At 35.9% G+C, this 16,768-nt stretch overlaps 1 protein-coding gene across 1 annotated transcript in view; it reads left to right on the top strand.

The window, feature by feature from the left end:
- Positions 1-16,768, top strand: part of RALYL (RALY RNA binding protein like) — an 875,975-nt gene that overhangs the window by 733,028 nt on the left and 126,179 nt on the right. The window contains exon 5 of the mRNA XM_024126995.2: positions 14,193-14,240. Coding sequence (XP_023982763.1) covers positions 14,193-14,240 — 48 coding nt within the window. The remainder of the gene's footprint in view (positions 1-14,192; positions 14,241-16,768) is intronic.

Here is a 16,768-nt window from a genome sequence, read left to right as displayed (position 1 = left end):
ATTCACTAGAAAGAAGATACATGTGTTGACAGATGGAGAGCTTGAGCTAAGCCCCATAACAGGAAATTTCTGTTGAGCAACCAGTTGGGCTAATGCAGACGACTGTGTAGAGATACAAGAATATCTGTGTCTGAGAGTAAAGAGCTATTCTGTGCCACCCCAGATAATAGGTGCTGGGAAAGGCTGAGTGATTAAAAGAGTAATTGAAGGAATTGTTAAAGAATGTCAGAAGAAGGAGCAGCATGTGGAGAGTGCTGAATGTCGAAGAGTCTGAACATTACCTCAGAGACCATGGGGAGTCATTGGAGGGTTTGTTGTTGTTCTTATTTGTTTATTTTATATTCTATAAAAAGAATTGTGTAAACACAATATTGGAATTATATGTGTGAATATTCTTCCTAGGGAACACAGCATAGAGAAGAGTAACAAGCATACCCCATTCAAGGTGATACTTCCAAAATCAGAATCCCTGTGTTAACCTCATTTTCTTGTTCCCAGAATTCAGTCTTCATACATGCTTCAATTAAAGAAATCATCCATTAAATGTGTGAGACAGTAAGCTTGACTCACAACAACAGACCCGAACTCTTAAATGTACTGGGTGGATTGTTTTAATCTTTGAACTTCTAAGTCACTCCATCTTTCTAAATTGTTAGGTCCTGGTTCACAGTTAACCAGAAATTCTATGAATGTGCCATAATCCTTGGGTTCCTCCCCCATTCCAAAATCCTTGGTAGTCAATTGAGTATTTTGTCAATGCGATTTAGACTTAATAGCTTATTCCATTGTTTTTGCATTTTGAATCCATGTGTGTATGTGTATCCACTACACACACACACACACACACTATCCAAAGTAAATATACAGATTTATTTGTATTCCCTAAAATGAAAATGGACAAATTTTTTGTCCACATACAACTTAGCAAAGTTCATAAATCTGTTCAACTGTATATACTCTGACAGTCAGAAACCCGTATCAAATTTTATGACAAGTTAGAAGTAGAATCTCTTTGATTCACTGGGAACCTCAGCTGTAGAGGATTATGCTCTGGAAATTCAGCTATTTTACATTATAATTTCTGCATTCACAACTTCCATAGGTATTCTGAAGAATAGCTGTACTAAAGAGAGAGAATAAACTTCATAAAGCACTGTTCTCCATACTTGCACCACATTTTTCTACCACTAAACCTTGACTATCCAGAAGGAATACTTTTGAATATTCACTTATCAAATCCTTACATCTTTTTTCAAAGACTAAAATGTCATCTCTCTCAAGAAATCTTGTTTGATTCCTTATCCCAACCACATCCTATTTCTTCTGCCTATAAGATCTCATAGAAGTTAATATTTGTATTTTGGCATTTATCAAATTTGGCTTTGAATTATGTTCATATGTGTATTTGTCTAGTCCCTTAAACTAGATTGTATTTGCCTAATCCCTTAAACCTTGAGGTTAGCAGCCACGTTCTACTGATAAGATATTATTGTTCACAACTCCCAGTATTTTCCTTACAATAAGTATTCAATAACTGATTATTCAATTTAATTTAGGGATCAAGATATAGTAATTGAGAAGGCTCCAATTGTTATTGGTAGGATGTCTGTTAAGAAACCATTAAAATGCTCCCTCCTTGTGCTAGGAAATTTATTAATAGTCTTCAGATTATATTTTAATGATGCTCTGTGATAGAAAAATAAAAGAAATACTTCTGTGTATTAGTTTACTCAAATAAAGCTGGTTTTATTAATTCAAAAGGGATTATATAAAATGGACCACATATACTGCAAAATCCAATGAGTTGTGATTTCTTCATCTATTATTTAAAAAGTTTAAATGAAATTCAAGGAAAGTTACTAGGTCTCAATTAATCTCCAGTAATGAAAAACAGTGTGATGTACCTGGGTAGGGCAAAAGAAAAAAGAAAAAACAGAGACAAAAGAATAGGGACAGGACCAGCACCACAGGGAGGGAGCTGTGAAGGAGGAAAAGTTTCCACACACTAGGAAACCCCTTCACTGGTGGAAACGGGAGGGTGGGCCGGGCAGGGGAAGCTTCAGAGCCATAGAGTAGAGTGAAGCAACAGGGGTGCAGAGGGTGAAGCAGAGAGATTCCCACACAGAGGATCGGTGCCAACCAGCACTCACCAACCTGAGAGGCTTGTCTGCTCACCTGCCAGAGCAGGTGGGAGCTGAGAGCTGAGGCTCTGGCTTTGGAGGTCAGATTCCAGGGAGAGGACTGGGTTGGCTGTGTGAACACAGCCTGAAGGGCGCTAGTGCACCACAGCTAACCAGGAGGGAGTCCAGGAAAAAGTCTGGAACTGCCTAAGAGGCAAGAGACCATTGTATCAGGGTGCACGAGGAGAGGAGATTCAGAGCACCACCTAAATAAGTTTCAGAGATGGGCACGAGCTGTGGCTACCACCGCGGACACCAGAGATGGGCATGAAATGCTAACACTGCTGCTGCAGCCACGAAGAATCCCATGTGCAAGCACAGGTCACAATCCACACCTCCCCCACAACAGGAGCCTGTGCAGCACACCACTGCCAGGGTCCCTTGATCCAGGGACAACTTCCTGGAGAGAACACATGGTGCACCCCAGGTTGTTGCAAAGTCATGCTGGCCTCTTCTGCCACAGGCTCACCTTGCATTCTGTACCCCTCCCTCCTCAGGCCTGAGTGAGCCAGAGCCCCTTAATCAGCCGCTGCTTTAACCACCTCCTGTCTGGGTGAAGAACAGACTCCAGAGGGTGACCTATATGCAGAGGTGGGGCCAAATCCAAAGGTGAAACCTAGGAGCTGTGCAAACAAAGAAGAGAAAGGGAAATTTCTCCCAGCAGCCTCAGGAGCAGTGGATTAAATCTCCACAATCAACTTGATGTACCCTGCATCTGTGGAATACATGAATAGACAATGAATCATCCCAAAATTGAGGCAGTGGACTTTGGGAACAACTATAGACCAGGGGTTTGCTGTATGCAACTGACTAGTTTCTGATTTTTATTTTTATCTTAGTTTAGTATTTAGCACTTGTTATCATTGGTGGATTTCCTTATACGTTTGGTTGGTCTCTTCTCTTTCTTTTAATTACTTTTTTATTTTCTTACTTTAATAATATATATTTTTTATTTTAATAACTTTACTTTCTTTTCCTTCTTTCTTTCTTTCTTTCTTTCTTTCTTTCTCTCTTTCTTTCTTTTTTCTCCCTTTTCTTCTGAGCCATGTGGCTGACAGCATCTTGGTGCTCTGACCAGGTGTTAGGCCTGAGCCTCTGAGGTGGAAAAACTGAGTTCAGGACATTAGACCACCAGAGACCTCAGAGCCCCACATAATATCAATCAGCAAGAGCTCCCCCAGAGATCTCCATCTCAAGGCTAAGACCCAGCTCCAATCAACTATCAGCAAACTCCAGTGCTGGACGCCCCATGCCAAACAACTAGCAAGACAGGAACACAACCCAACCCATTAGCAGAGAGTCTGCCTAAAGTCATAGTAAGTTCATGGATAACCCAACCCATCAGCAGAGAGTCTGCCTAAAGTCATAGTAAGTTCATGGATAACCCAAAACACACCAGTAGATGGGGTCCTACCCACCAGAAAGACAAATCTAGCCTCATTCACCAGAACACAAGCACCAGTCCCCTCCACAAGGAAGCCAACATAATCCACTGAAACAACCTTACTTAATGGGGGCAGACACCAAAAAGAATGGGAATTATGAACCTGAAGCCTGTGAAAAGGAGACCCCAAACACAGTAAGTTAAGCAAAATGAGAAAACAGAAACACACAGCAGATGGAGGAGCAAGGAAAAACCCACCAGACCAAACACATGAAGAAGAAATAAGCAGTCTACCTGAAAAAGAATTCAGAGTAATGATAGTAAAGATGATCCAAAATCTTGGAAATAGAATGGAGAAAATACGAGAAATGTTTAACAAGGAGCTAGAAAACCTAAAGAGCAAACAAACAATGGTGAACAACACAATAAATGAAATTAAAAATTTTCTACAAGGAATCAATAGCAGAATAACTGAGGTAGAAGAACAGATAAGTGACTTGGAAAATAAAATAGGGGAAATAACTACTGCAGAGCAGAATAAAGAAAATAGAAGTAAAAGAATGGAGGACAGTCTCGGAGACCTCTGGGACAACATTAAACACACAAACATTCGAATTATCGGGGTTCCAGAAGAAGAAGAGAAAATAAAAGGGACTGAGAAAATATTTGAAGAGATTATAACTGAAAACTTCCCTAACATGGGAAATGAAGTAGTCAGTCAAGTACAGGAAGCACAGAGAGTCCGATACAGGAAAAATCCAAGGAGAAACATGCCAAGACAAATATTAATCAAACTATGAAAGATTAAATACAAAAGAAAAAATATTAAAAACCGCAAGGGAAAAGCAACAAATAACATACAAGGGAATCTCCATAAGGTTAATAGCTGATTTTTCAGCAGAAACTCTGCAAGCCAGAAGGGAGTGGCAGGACATATTTAAAGTGATGAAGGGGGAAAAACGACAACCAAGATTACTTTACCCAGAAAGGATCTCATTCACATTCAAAGGAGAAATTAAAACCTTCACAGACAAGCAAAAGCTAAGAGAATTCAGCACCACCAAATCAGCTTTACAACAAATGCTAAGGAAATTCTCTAGGCAGGAAACACAAGAGAAGGAAAAGAACTACAATAACAAACACAAAACAATTAAGAACGTGATAAAAGGAACATACATATTGATAATTACCTTAAACATAAATGGATTAAATGTTCCAACCAAAAGACATAGAGAGGTTGTGTGGATACAAAAGCAAGACCTGTATATATGCTGTCTACAATACACGCACTTCAGACATAGGGAAACATACAGACTGAAAATGAGGGTATGGAAAAAGATATTCCATGCAAATGGAAATTAAAAGAAAGCTGGAATAGCAATTATCATAATAGACAAAATAGACTTTAAAATAAAGGCAAGAGACAATAAAGGACACTACATAATGATCAAGGCATCAATCAAAGAAGATATAACAATTGTAAATATTTATGCACCCAACATAGGATTACCTCAATACATTAGGAAAATGCTAACAGCCATAAGAGGAGAAATCAACAGTAACACAATAATAGAAGGGGACTTGAAAACCTCATTTTCACCAATGGATAAATCATCTGAAATGAAAATAAATAAGGAAACACAAGCTTTAAATGATGCATGAAATAAAATGGACTTAATTGATATTTATAGGACATTCCATCCAAAAACAACAGAATACACTTTCTTCTCAAGTGCTCATGGAACATTCTCCAGGATAGATCATACTTTGGATCAATATGAAGCTTTGGTAAATATAAGAAAATTGAAATTGCATCAAGTATCTTTTCCAACCACAATGCTATGAGAATACATATCAATTACAGGAAAAAAACTGTAAAAAAAGTAGAAACACATGGAGGCTAAACAACACACTGCTAAATAACCAAGAGATCACTGAAGAAATCAGAGGAAATCAAAACTTACCTAGAAACAAATGACAATGAAAACACGACCCAAAACTATAGGATGCAGCAAAAGCAGCTCTAAGAGGGAAGTTTATGAGAATAAAATCCTACCTCAATTAACAAGAAAAATCTCAAATAAACAACCTAACCTTACACATAAAGAAATTAGAGAAAGAAAAACAAGCAAATCCCAAATTCAGCAGAAGGAAACAAATCATAAAGATCAGATCAGAAATAAATGAAAAGGAAATGAAGGAAGTGATAACAAAGATCAATAAAACTAAAAGCTGGTTTTTTGAGAAGATAAAAAATATTGATAAACCATTAACCACACTAATCAAGAAAAATAGGGAGAAGTGGAGGCAAAGGTGGACACACACTTAATTTGAGAGAGCATCTATCCACGTGTATAATTTTAAAGATCACCCTCATCTTCCTGACTTCAATATTATTAGCATTCCTTTACCAAGTGTTCAAAGAGTTAATTCCACAGTCAGAGTTAATTCCTTAATTTTTAATACCCCTGGGAAAGGGAACTGTTTGAACTTCCATAATAAAACACCATAAATTGAATGACTTTAAACAGACCAATCACAAGCACTGAAATGGAAACTGTGATTAAAAATCTTCCAAGAACCCAAAGCCCAGGACCAGATGGATTCACAGGTGAATTCCATCAAACGTTTAGAGAAAAGGTAACACCTATCCTTCTCAAACTCTTCCAAAATATAGCATCCACATATTTCGGAAGACTCCCAAACTCATTCTATGAGGCCATCATCACCCTGTTACCAAAACCAGACAAAGATGTCACACAAAAAAGAAAACTATAGGCCAATATCACTGATGAACATAGATGAAAAAATCCTCAACAAAATACTAGCAAACAAAAATCCAACAGCACATTGAAAGGATCATACACCATGACCAATTGGGGTTTATCCCAGGAATGCAAGGATTCTTCAATATACGCAAATCAATCAACGTGATACACCATATTAACAAATTGAAGGAGAAAAACTATATGATCATCTCAATAGATGCAGAGAAAGCTTTCGCCAAATTTCAACACCCATTTGTGATAAAAACCATCCAGAAAGAAAGCAGGGAAGGAATTTACCTCAACATAATAAAGTCATATATGAAAAACCACGGCCAACATCCTTCTCAATGTTGAAAAACTAAAACCATTTCCACTAAGGTCAGGAGCAAGACAAGTTTGCCCACTCTCACCACTATTATTCATATAGTTTTGGAAGTTCTAGCCACAGCAATCAGAGAAGAAAAAGAAATAAAAGCAATCCAAATCAGAAAAGAAGAAATAAAGCTGTCACTGTTTGCAGATAACATGATACTAAAAATAGAGAATCCTAAAGATGCCACCAGAATACTACTAGAGCTAATCAATGAATTTGGTAAAGTAGCAGGATACAAAATTAATGCACAGAAATCTCTTGCATTCCTATACACTAATGAAGAAAAATCTGAAAAAGAAATTAAGGAAACACTCCCATTTACCATTACAATAAAAAGAATAAATTACCTAGGGATAAACCTACCTAGAGAGATAAAAGACCTGTATGCAGAAAACTCTAAGACACTGATGAAGGAAATTAAAGATACCAACAGATGGAGAGATATACCATGTTCTTGGATTGGAAGAATCGACATTGTGAAAATGAGAAAACTACACAAAGCAATTTACATATTCAATGCAATCCTTATCAAACTACCAATGGCATTTTTCACAGAACTAGAACAAAAAAAAAAATCACAATTTGTGGAAACACAAAAGACACCGAAGAGCCAAAGCAATCTTGAGAAAGAAAAACGGAGCTGGAGGAATCTGGCTCCCTGACTTTAGCTTACACTACAAACTACTGTAATCAAGACAGTATGGTACTGGCACAAAAACAGAAATATAGATCAATTGAACCAGATAGAAAACCCAGAGATAAACCCACCCACATATGGTCACCTTATTTTTGTTAAAGAGTATACAATGGAGAAAAGACAGCCTCTTCAATAAGTGACGCTGGGAAAACTGGACAGCTACATGGAAAAGAATGAAATTAGAACACTCCCTAACACCATATACAAAAATAAGCTCAAAATGGATTAAAGACCTAAATGTAAGGCCAGACACTATCAAACTCTTAGAGGAAAACATAGGCAAAACACTCTATGACATAAATCACAACAAGATCCTCTTTGGCCCACCTCCTAGAGAAATGGAAATTAAAAAAATAAATAAACAAATGGGACCTTATGAAACTTAAAAGCTTTTGCACAGCAAAGGAAACCATAAACAAGATAAAAAGACAATCCTCAAACTGGGAGAATATATTTGCAAACGAAGCAACTGACAAAAGATTAGACACCAAAATATACAAGCAGCTCACACAGCTCAATATCAAAAAAACAAACAACCGAATCCAAAAATGGGCAGAATACCTAAATAGACATTTCTCCAAAGAAGGTATACAGATTTTCAACAAACACATGAAAGGATGTTCAGCATCACTAATCGTTAGAGAAATGGAAATCAAAACTAAAATGAGGTATCAACTCACACCAGTAAGAATGGACATCATCGAAAAATCTACAAACAATAAATGCTGGAGAAGATGTGGAGAAAAGGGAACCCTCTTGCACTGTTAGTGGGAATGTAAATTGATAAAGCCACTGTGGACAACAGTATGGATGTTCCTTAAAAAACTAAAAATAGAACTTTCATATGACCCAGCAATACCACTACTGGGCATATACTCTGAGAAAACCATAATTCAAAAAGAATCATGTACCACAATGTTCATTGCAGCACTATTCACAATAGCCAGGATATAGAAACAACTTACGTGTCCATCAACAGATGAATGGATAAAGAAGATGTGGCACATATATACAATGGAATATTACTCACCCATAAGAAGAAATGAAATTGAGTTATTTGTAGTGAGGTGGATGGACCTAGAGTCTGTCATACAGAGTGAAGTAAGTCAGAAAGAGAAAAATAAATACTGTATGATAACACATATATATGGAATCTACAAAAATAAATGGTCCCGAAGAACCTAGGGGCAGGACAGGAGTAAAGACACAGATGTAGAGAATGGACTTGGGGACACGGGGAGGGGGAAGTGTAAGCAGTGACTCAGTGAGAGAGTGGCATGGACATATATACACTACCAAATGTAAAATTGATAGGTAGTGGGAAGCAGCTGCATAGCACAGGGAGACCAGCTTGGTGCTTTTTGACCACCTAGAGGGGTGGGATAGGGAGGGTAGAGGGAGATGCAAGAGGGAGGAGATATGGTGATATATGTATACGTATACCTGATTCACTTTGTTATACAGCTGAAACTAACACAACAATGTAAAGCAATTATACTCCAATAAAGATGTTTAAAAAAATGAGTGTGAGTATGCAGCTCTAAACAATCACTTTACCACTTCCTATTTCCCATTAAAGTTTGAGGGAATCTGAGCAAATAAAATATAGATACATTGTAAAGTAGAATAAAAGTTGTAAATGTGTTCAAGATTTAAAATTTCAAATATAAACTCTTTGTTTGTGTTAAATATTCAAGTGGGAAGCAGCTGCATAGCACAGGGAGACCAGCTTGGTGCTTTTTGACCACCTAGAGGGGTGGGGTAGGGAGGGTAGAGGGAGACACAAGAGGGAGGAGATATGGTGATATATGTATACGTATACCTGATTCACTTTGTTATACAGCTGAAACTAACACAACAATGTAAAGCAATTATACTCCAATAAAGATGTTTAAAAAAATGAGTGTGAGTATGCAGCTCTAAACAATCACTTTACCACTTCCTATTTCCCATTAAAGTTTGAGGGAATCTGAGCAAATAGAATATAGATACATTGTAAAGTAGAATAAAAGTTGTAAATGTGTTCAAGATTTAAAATTTCAAATATAAACTCTTTGTTTGTGTTAAATATTCAAAACTACTGTTTCAGTTTTCTAAAAAGTCAGTTACTTGCCCTTTGCCACTGACCATGCCCCCAAATGACAAAAACGACATTTACAGGAATTAGCTTCCTCCTGGACAATGCCTTAAACATCTAATTTATTATCATTTTTATTTCAATGCCCTAAGAACCAGATTGTCACAGAAAACTACCACAGTGAAAGTTGCAAAGGTTCCTCCTTTAAAAGCCAAAATATATTAACTCATGAGAATAACAGCACCACTCTTGGCTTATAGCAGGGAATGAGGATCTTTTTTAATGTGAAAGACAAGTTTTTCCTACCAATACAACTCTAGGATACATAAAATACCTTGTAATGCTGAATATGACTCCTGGAAATGCCATTTTTTGACATCTAATTTCAAATAGAGATTGACACAGAAAGAAAAAAGAAGGGATTTTTAAGAGAGAGAGAGAATCTGCAGGAGGAAAAAAAAAAGACAAAAAAAAAATTGAGGGCAGGAGGGATACTGAGCAAAGCACAGCAGGCATGAATCAGACTTGCCCCATGGTGATTCATCTTGAATCTCTTCCTCTTCCTTGGAAATCCAGCTTGATTTTACAGCTTATGACCTGAGCCAACTACAGCCATGGCATTTCTGCTAAAATCCAAACCATTAAGACAAAAGCAGCCTTGCCAAGATTATACAGATTTGTTTGTGCATTTCATTTCATTTTTAACTTGAAAAGTAAAGTTGAGTTTATGATGGCAGAAAGTGGGACTTGGAGATCAAACAATTTAGGATGCTTAGCTATAACTTGTTCTTGTAAATATGCCTTAGCAGTCAGGATTGAACAAAAAATAAGCAGATTGGACAAGATAAGTTAAGCATGGACTGAGAAAAATAAATTTTTTTTTTCTCATGCACTTTTCAATTTCCAGAAGGCTGGTAAATTATTGAAGTATTTCTTAAAGGTATAAGACATGAGTAGAATCATCACTGTCATCCACATTAATAATAGTTCATATTTTCTTCTTTCTATTAAACTCCACTGTCTGAAGTTATAATGTATTTTAAAAGAGTTTCAGAAAAAAAGGTAAAACACTTTAGCCACTCTTCTCTCTCTATTTGGTCACATCTGAAAATTCTGAGAATTAGCACTGTGTGGAAATCACTGTCCTATCAAGCAATAGCAATTTAATGCATCTAAAATGTCTATCACCATGTCTGATGCTTAGGTTATTATCAAATTAATGTATTAGAATCAGTAACTTCTCAACATTATTTAATTATTATCATTATTATGACTGTTATTATTTAATTTCTAAGATAGTTCCCAGGTCCTTAAGAAAGACAAGGCAAGAGGCTGGGAGAATATTTACATGTCAAAGTGGCAGAGAATTTATCAATACAATTACAAGTTTTCTGAAGTAAATGTTCTAAGAAAAGAGAGGTCAGAAGACTATATTCAGGAAGAAATCTATCTATAGTTTAAGCAAGCTGAGTGGGATATTAAGGCCATGTGTATCACCACTAGACTGTGAGATTCCTGAGCAAAAACAAAATAATTTCGCTTCTAAATGCAAGTGCCTCTTACAGTTCCTGACACATAGGTCCTTACTCAAGTTTTGGCAAATGAGCATATGAATGACTATGCTGTACTAGAATACTTATCTGTGTTATTTAGGATATTTAATATATCTAGACCTCAGTGTCCTGTAAAATTAGGATAACACTCTACATCTTATAGACTATTGTTAAAGTTAAATCAGATTATGTATGGAAAGCCACCAAGAATAGTGTTTCAATAACTAGAATGTTTCCTTCCCCAGGCATCATGTTTCATAAACAAAGGCTCAACAAAATTCTTAAAATGATATATTGTTTTGATTATCTTTTCTTTCTTTGCTTTGGCTGTTGGGAACTTGATTTGTGTTATCCAAACATGAATATTATTATACATACATTTGTATTCAACAAACATATTCTTTATTCCCCCAGCTTTATTGAGGTATAATTTACATATTGTGCAAGCTTAAGCTATACAAGATGTTAATTTGACACACTTATATATTGCAAGATGATTACCACCATAGAGTTAGTTAACATGTCCATCATACCACAAAATGATCGTTTCTTAAGTATCTGTCATCAAATGAATGGATAAAGAAGATGTGTGAAATATTATTCAGCCATGAGAAAGAAGGAAATCTTGCCATTTGTGAAAACATGATAGACCCTGAGGGCATTATGCTAAGTGAAGTAAGTCAGAGAAAGACAAATCCTGCATGGTATCACTTATATGTGGAATCTGAAAAAGCCAGACCCATAGAAACAGTAAAATGGTAGTTGGCTGGGGCTGGAGTTGAAAGAAATGGGGCTGGTCAAAGCGTACGAACTTTCAGTTGTAAGATAAATAAGCTGTGGATATCTACCAACATGTTCTCAAAAATAATCAGCCATAAGGTACAACAATGATGACTCATGACAAATGTGTATGAAAGTAGCATAACCTTAAACTTGAGACTTCCAAACAAAAATTTGGATAAGGTGTCATCATATCCCTTATCTTCAGAAGGAATCAAATCACAATGAAAATTATATGTACTGCTATTTCAGGAAAATTTTGAGGTGAAATTTATACCTTAGATTTGGTGTTAGCCAGTAGGTTTTCTTTAAAATCCCTCAACTCAACATCATAGTTGAGTCTAACACCAACAATATCAGCTAAAGCATTAAACATTATGACTTAAACAATCTGTGACTGTGGGACAAAAAGGGTTACTTTTGCTCTTACTGTTTCAGCAGTGGTCTCATTGTCTTCCTTTGTTTGCAGAGGTAGATATAGAGCAGCACTGCTCTGGCTAGACAATGCTTGGTCTTCCATCAGACACTCACATGGAATAGGTCTCCACTTTGCATTTCAGAATTTGAGTTCAAACTCATTGTGTTCCATTAGACTGGTTGGAGGTGAAACCAACCCTCTCTGATGGGCTATGCATGCTATAGCAGGTTTTCTCCACCCTGCCATATGTAACGAGTGTCAGGACAAATACATACATTTATCCAGAAAACCAGGAATAACAAGCCCTCCTCAATATGTTCTTTCAATTTTCCTAACATAAGAATAGTTATAAAGTAAAGGACCATTAAGTTGACCATCTGGGGAATATAAAATGACTTGCCTGTTGTACAGTGGTTAAACACAGAATTACCATATGACCCAGCAATACTCCTCTTAGGCATATACCCAAAATGTATGAAAGCAGAAACTCTAACAAATGCTTGTGCACCAATGTTCATAGCAGCACTATTCACAACAGCCAAGAGGTGGAAACAACCCAGATGTCTATTAATGGATGAATAGGTAAACAAAAAGTAGTATATATATACAATGAAGTATTATTTAGTCGTAAAAAAATGGAATTCTGATATGTTACAACATAGATAAACCTTGAAAAAATTGTGCTAAGATAAGCCAAACAAAAAAGGACAAATATTGTATGATTCCACGTATATGAAGTATCTAGAATAGGGAAATTCATAGCAACAGGAAGTAGAATAGCAGTCACTGGGGCTTGGTGGGAGGGGGCAGGGGAAGGAGGGAATGGAGAAGTATTGTTTAATGGGTACAGAGTTTCAGTTTGGGATGATAAAAAATTTTGGACATGGTTAATGGTGATGTTTGCACAACATTGTGAATGTACTTAATGCCACTGAATTTTGGCATTAAAAATTGACTACAGAAAGCTTAGAAAGGTAAATTTTATGTTATATATATATTTTACAACAATAAAATAAATGAATAAACATTTAAAATGTTTACTCCCCTGCACTAGAGATACTCCATTTATGACGAGATTAAATTTCTTCCAGGCTGGGGAGGGTTGCATGGTGTCATAAGAAATAGCTACAGATGTGGATTCAGAAGTCTTTCTCTGAAGCTTAAGCTCTGTCACTTACTAGTGATAAAGATTTGAGCTAGCCCCTTAGGTCCCTTGCACATTCATTTTTTCCAGTTATAGTATCCAACAGAGTTGTTGTGAGGACTTAAAATTAAAAGGAAATAATTCATATAAAGTGCTTTGTAAACAACAATTGTACAAGTGGATGGGGGAAATTTTTATTTTACATTCCTTTAAGGAGCTTGGTAATAATCTTATCACTAAAATGTACTTATTAATTCCTATTTAAATGCCCTAAATTATTGTTATTGTTGGTAAGACTCAAAGTGGTTTATTTTAAAAATTTTTCTCTATATAAAGTATTGAATCACAAGTTTTTAGAATAAAAAGGCAATGCTGGATTTCTGAGGAAACATTTCTATTTACTTTTCTAACAATGAATGGGTCATTAAACCTTTTCATTTATATTATTTCTATACCATTTGTTTATTGTTCATTTATCCTCAGTATACATACCTTAGGAAAAAAGGATAGCTATATTATATCTTGTCTGCGGAAAAAAATGGTCCTACAAGTAGTACAAGTATTAAAAAATTAATTTTGCTTTCTGCTCTCATCTTCCATTCCAAACCACTCAATCCATTATCAGTCTTTTCATTGTCAAGTATATAATGAGTTTGATATGGCATTATATCCAATTAGATATTATCTTGTAAAGCCATTTGGATACATAATTACATTGAAAAATAAATATTTAAAAGTAACAAATGTATTGCTATTACATTATAAATTAATACCAAAATTGCTGTTGTCAACAACTAATTTTTTGTTTCCCTCCTTAGTGGGTATGTCTTTGACTATGATTACTACAGAGATGATTTCTACAATAGGTATGTAAATTTCTCATCCTTCTTTCCCTTTGATTTAAATTATATTTTAACTGTTCTGTACATTTCATTCACAGGTATTATTGATTAATACATTTAAATAATATTTTATAGTAAAAAAAAGTCCCGATAAAATATAAGATAGCCAGATTTTTCTATTTTGATTGTACTTACTGAAATATAGTAGATCTTGGACTTTCAGAATTCAGAGGTGCTTAAGCCTAAAAGTTGGTTTCTAATGTTTGGATAATATTCTAAATATTTGATTAACCCATATTATTTTCCAGGTCTGTAGTTGACCTGGAATTCTTCAAGACTGAGAGATTTATAAATTCAGAAAATGAGTACAGCCTTCTAAAATACATCTGCTTTCATACAACACATAGATTCAGTAAAAATTAAGGACAATTCTTGCTTTGCATAGCAGTGTGTGACCATAAAAGAAAACCATGCAGAGTGATGTTAATAATCAATGAGGGGAAATAGGATTTTTCCATGACCTTTAACAACTTTTTGTCAAAACATTACAAAACTCTCTTATGTTATAAATATACATATTTACACATGTATACATATATGTAAATTCCCTATTCATACTTATAGGAAAATACAGTGAAACCAATAGCTATTTAGTACACTAATTTAAAATTTTAACACTGTAATGTAAAAATACTGAGAATTAGTGTGCTTCATTTTTTTGTAAAAAAAAGACATCAAAAGTAATTTGAACAGCACTTGCCTTCTTCTTTTATTATGATATGGAGAGAGCACGTCTTTTATCCCTTGGTGAATTGTCATACTCCTAAGACTGGATCAGCATTTTATTAATGTTGTGAACCAGCTCTGAGACTTCCCTCAGTGTGTGGTTCTTTTGTCAAGTGTCACTTCCTCTGGGACGTCTTCGTCCCTTTCCAGCACATCACAACCACTTTCCTCATTTATGTCAATATGTTTTAATTTCAACTTACAATTGCATATTTTAATATCACATCTTTAATTTCTGATATTTTCCTTTTAGATGTAATTTTATGTAAAGGATTGCATTTATCTCTGACTTAAACCACTCTTTTGCTTCATCTGTGGGCATTGTGTTTAAGGAAGTCAATTTATGATAGCTTGTGGGAATTTTTTTTTCAGGTGAACTGTATATCAAATAGCTTTGTGGATTTTGAAGGAAGTTTTTGGCATTCAGGGCCATTTTTAGGCTGTGCAAAGCAATACTTAGTGCTTTCTGGGGAGCATACTATTTAAAATTCATATAAACATATGGGATGTAATATATATATTTGGAATTAAAAAAATATGTTTTATTTTACTAAGTTCCTCTGCCTCCATCTCTAGAGTCTCTTGAATAGAAGAGTGTCCACATCCCTATAGTCAGCTATTTCTCCTCTAATTCCATTTATATTTAATTTTATTTCCAATGTTACTTTTCAATTCTTTGCTGCAGCAATCCCTTCTTTTGATTATCCATTTTTATAAAATGCCACATGGATTTATCACCAGCAGACAAGGAAACAATACAACTACACATTTGCTATCCATGTGTGAAACAACAGATGCACAGGGACAAATCACTGACAGACTTTGAAAGAGGTGATGTGATTGGCCACTGATCATCATGTGCATCTGTCATTTACTTAGTGATTTGTGGACTAAAAAACTAGCAGCAAAGTTTGGACTTCACAACATTACTCACAGTTAATATATGTGGTAACTGAAATTTGTTTTGTGCTGTTGGGGGACTGGTGTTATTTAACTAAGCATTGGTAATTGAGATATTAGAGATATGCAAAACAAGGACTGACTGTGTGTGTAGATAGATCATTGGACCACACACACACACACACACACACAAAATGAGGTAAATATTGTTTAAGCCTTTAATTGTAAATAAATTCATTCAAACAAACACACAAAAATCCCAAGGCATAAAAATGCAAACTTAGAAAAACAGAATAGACATTTTAAATAGGGAAGAAACTTCATAATCCCTTGGAAGGGTCTTGTTCTCTCTGCTCCAGCCACGAGGGTCCTTTTTCAGTTCCACAAGAACACCATGTTCCTTCCTGCCTGGGGACCTTCTTCTGATTACTCCTTCTCCTCATACCTCACTTCGCCATCTAGTTAACTTGACTTCATCCTTCAGATCTCATCATGAACACCTCTCTCAGACTAAATGAGGTTCCTCTGTTCCCCTCTCAGTACCCGTTACTATTCCTTCACAGCACTGTTCCTGGTTTTCATTGCTATATTTCTCTCTGCAACAACAGTATTTGGTTTATGTCCTTCCTTCCTCCAAACACAGACCTACTAGAGCATGGCCTTGAGGATACGGGGATGGGGAAGGGTAAGATGTGGCGAAGTGAGAGAGTGGCATGGACATATATACACTACCAAACGTAGGGTGGATAGCTAGTGGGAAGTAGCCACATGGCACAGGGAGATCAGCTACGTGGTTTGTGACCACCTAGAGGGGTGGGATAGGGAGGGTGGGAGGGAGAGAGATGCAAGAGGGGAGAGATATGGGA

Source organism: Physeter macrocephalus, chromosome 15 (assembly GCF_002837175.3).
Source record: "Physeter macrocephalus isolate SW-GA chromosome 15, ASM283717v5, whole genome shotgun sequence".
NCBI classification, from domain to species: domain Eukaryota; kingdom Metazoa; phylum Chordata; class Mammalia; order Artiodactyla; family Physeteridae; genus Physeter; species Physeter macrocephalus.
This window is presented reverse-complemented; position numbering and strand designations above follow the sequence as displayed.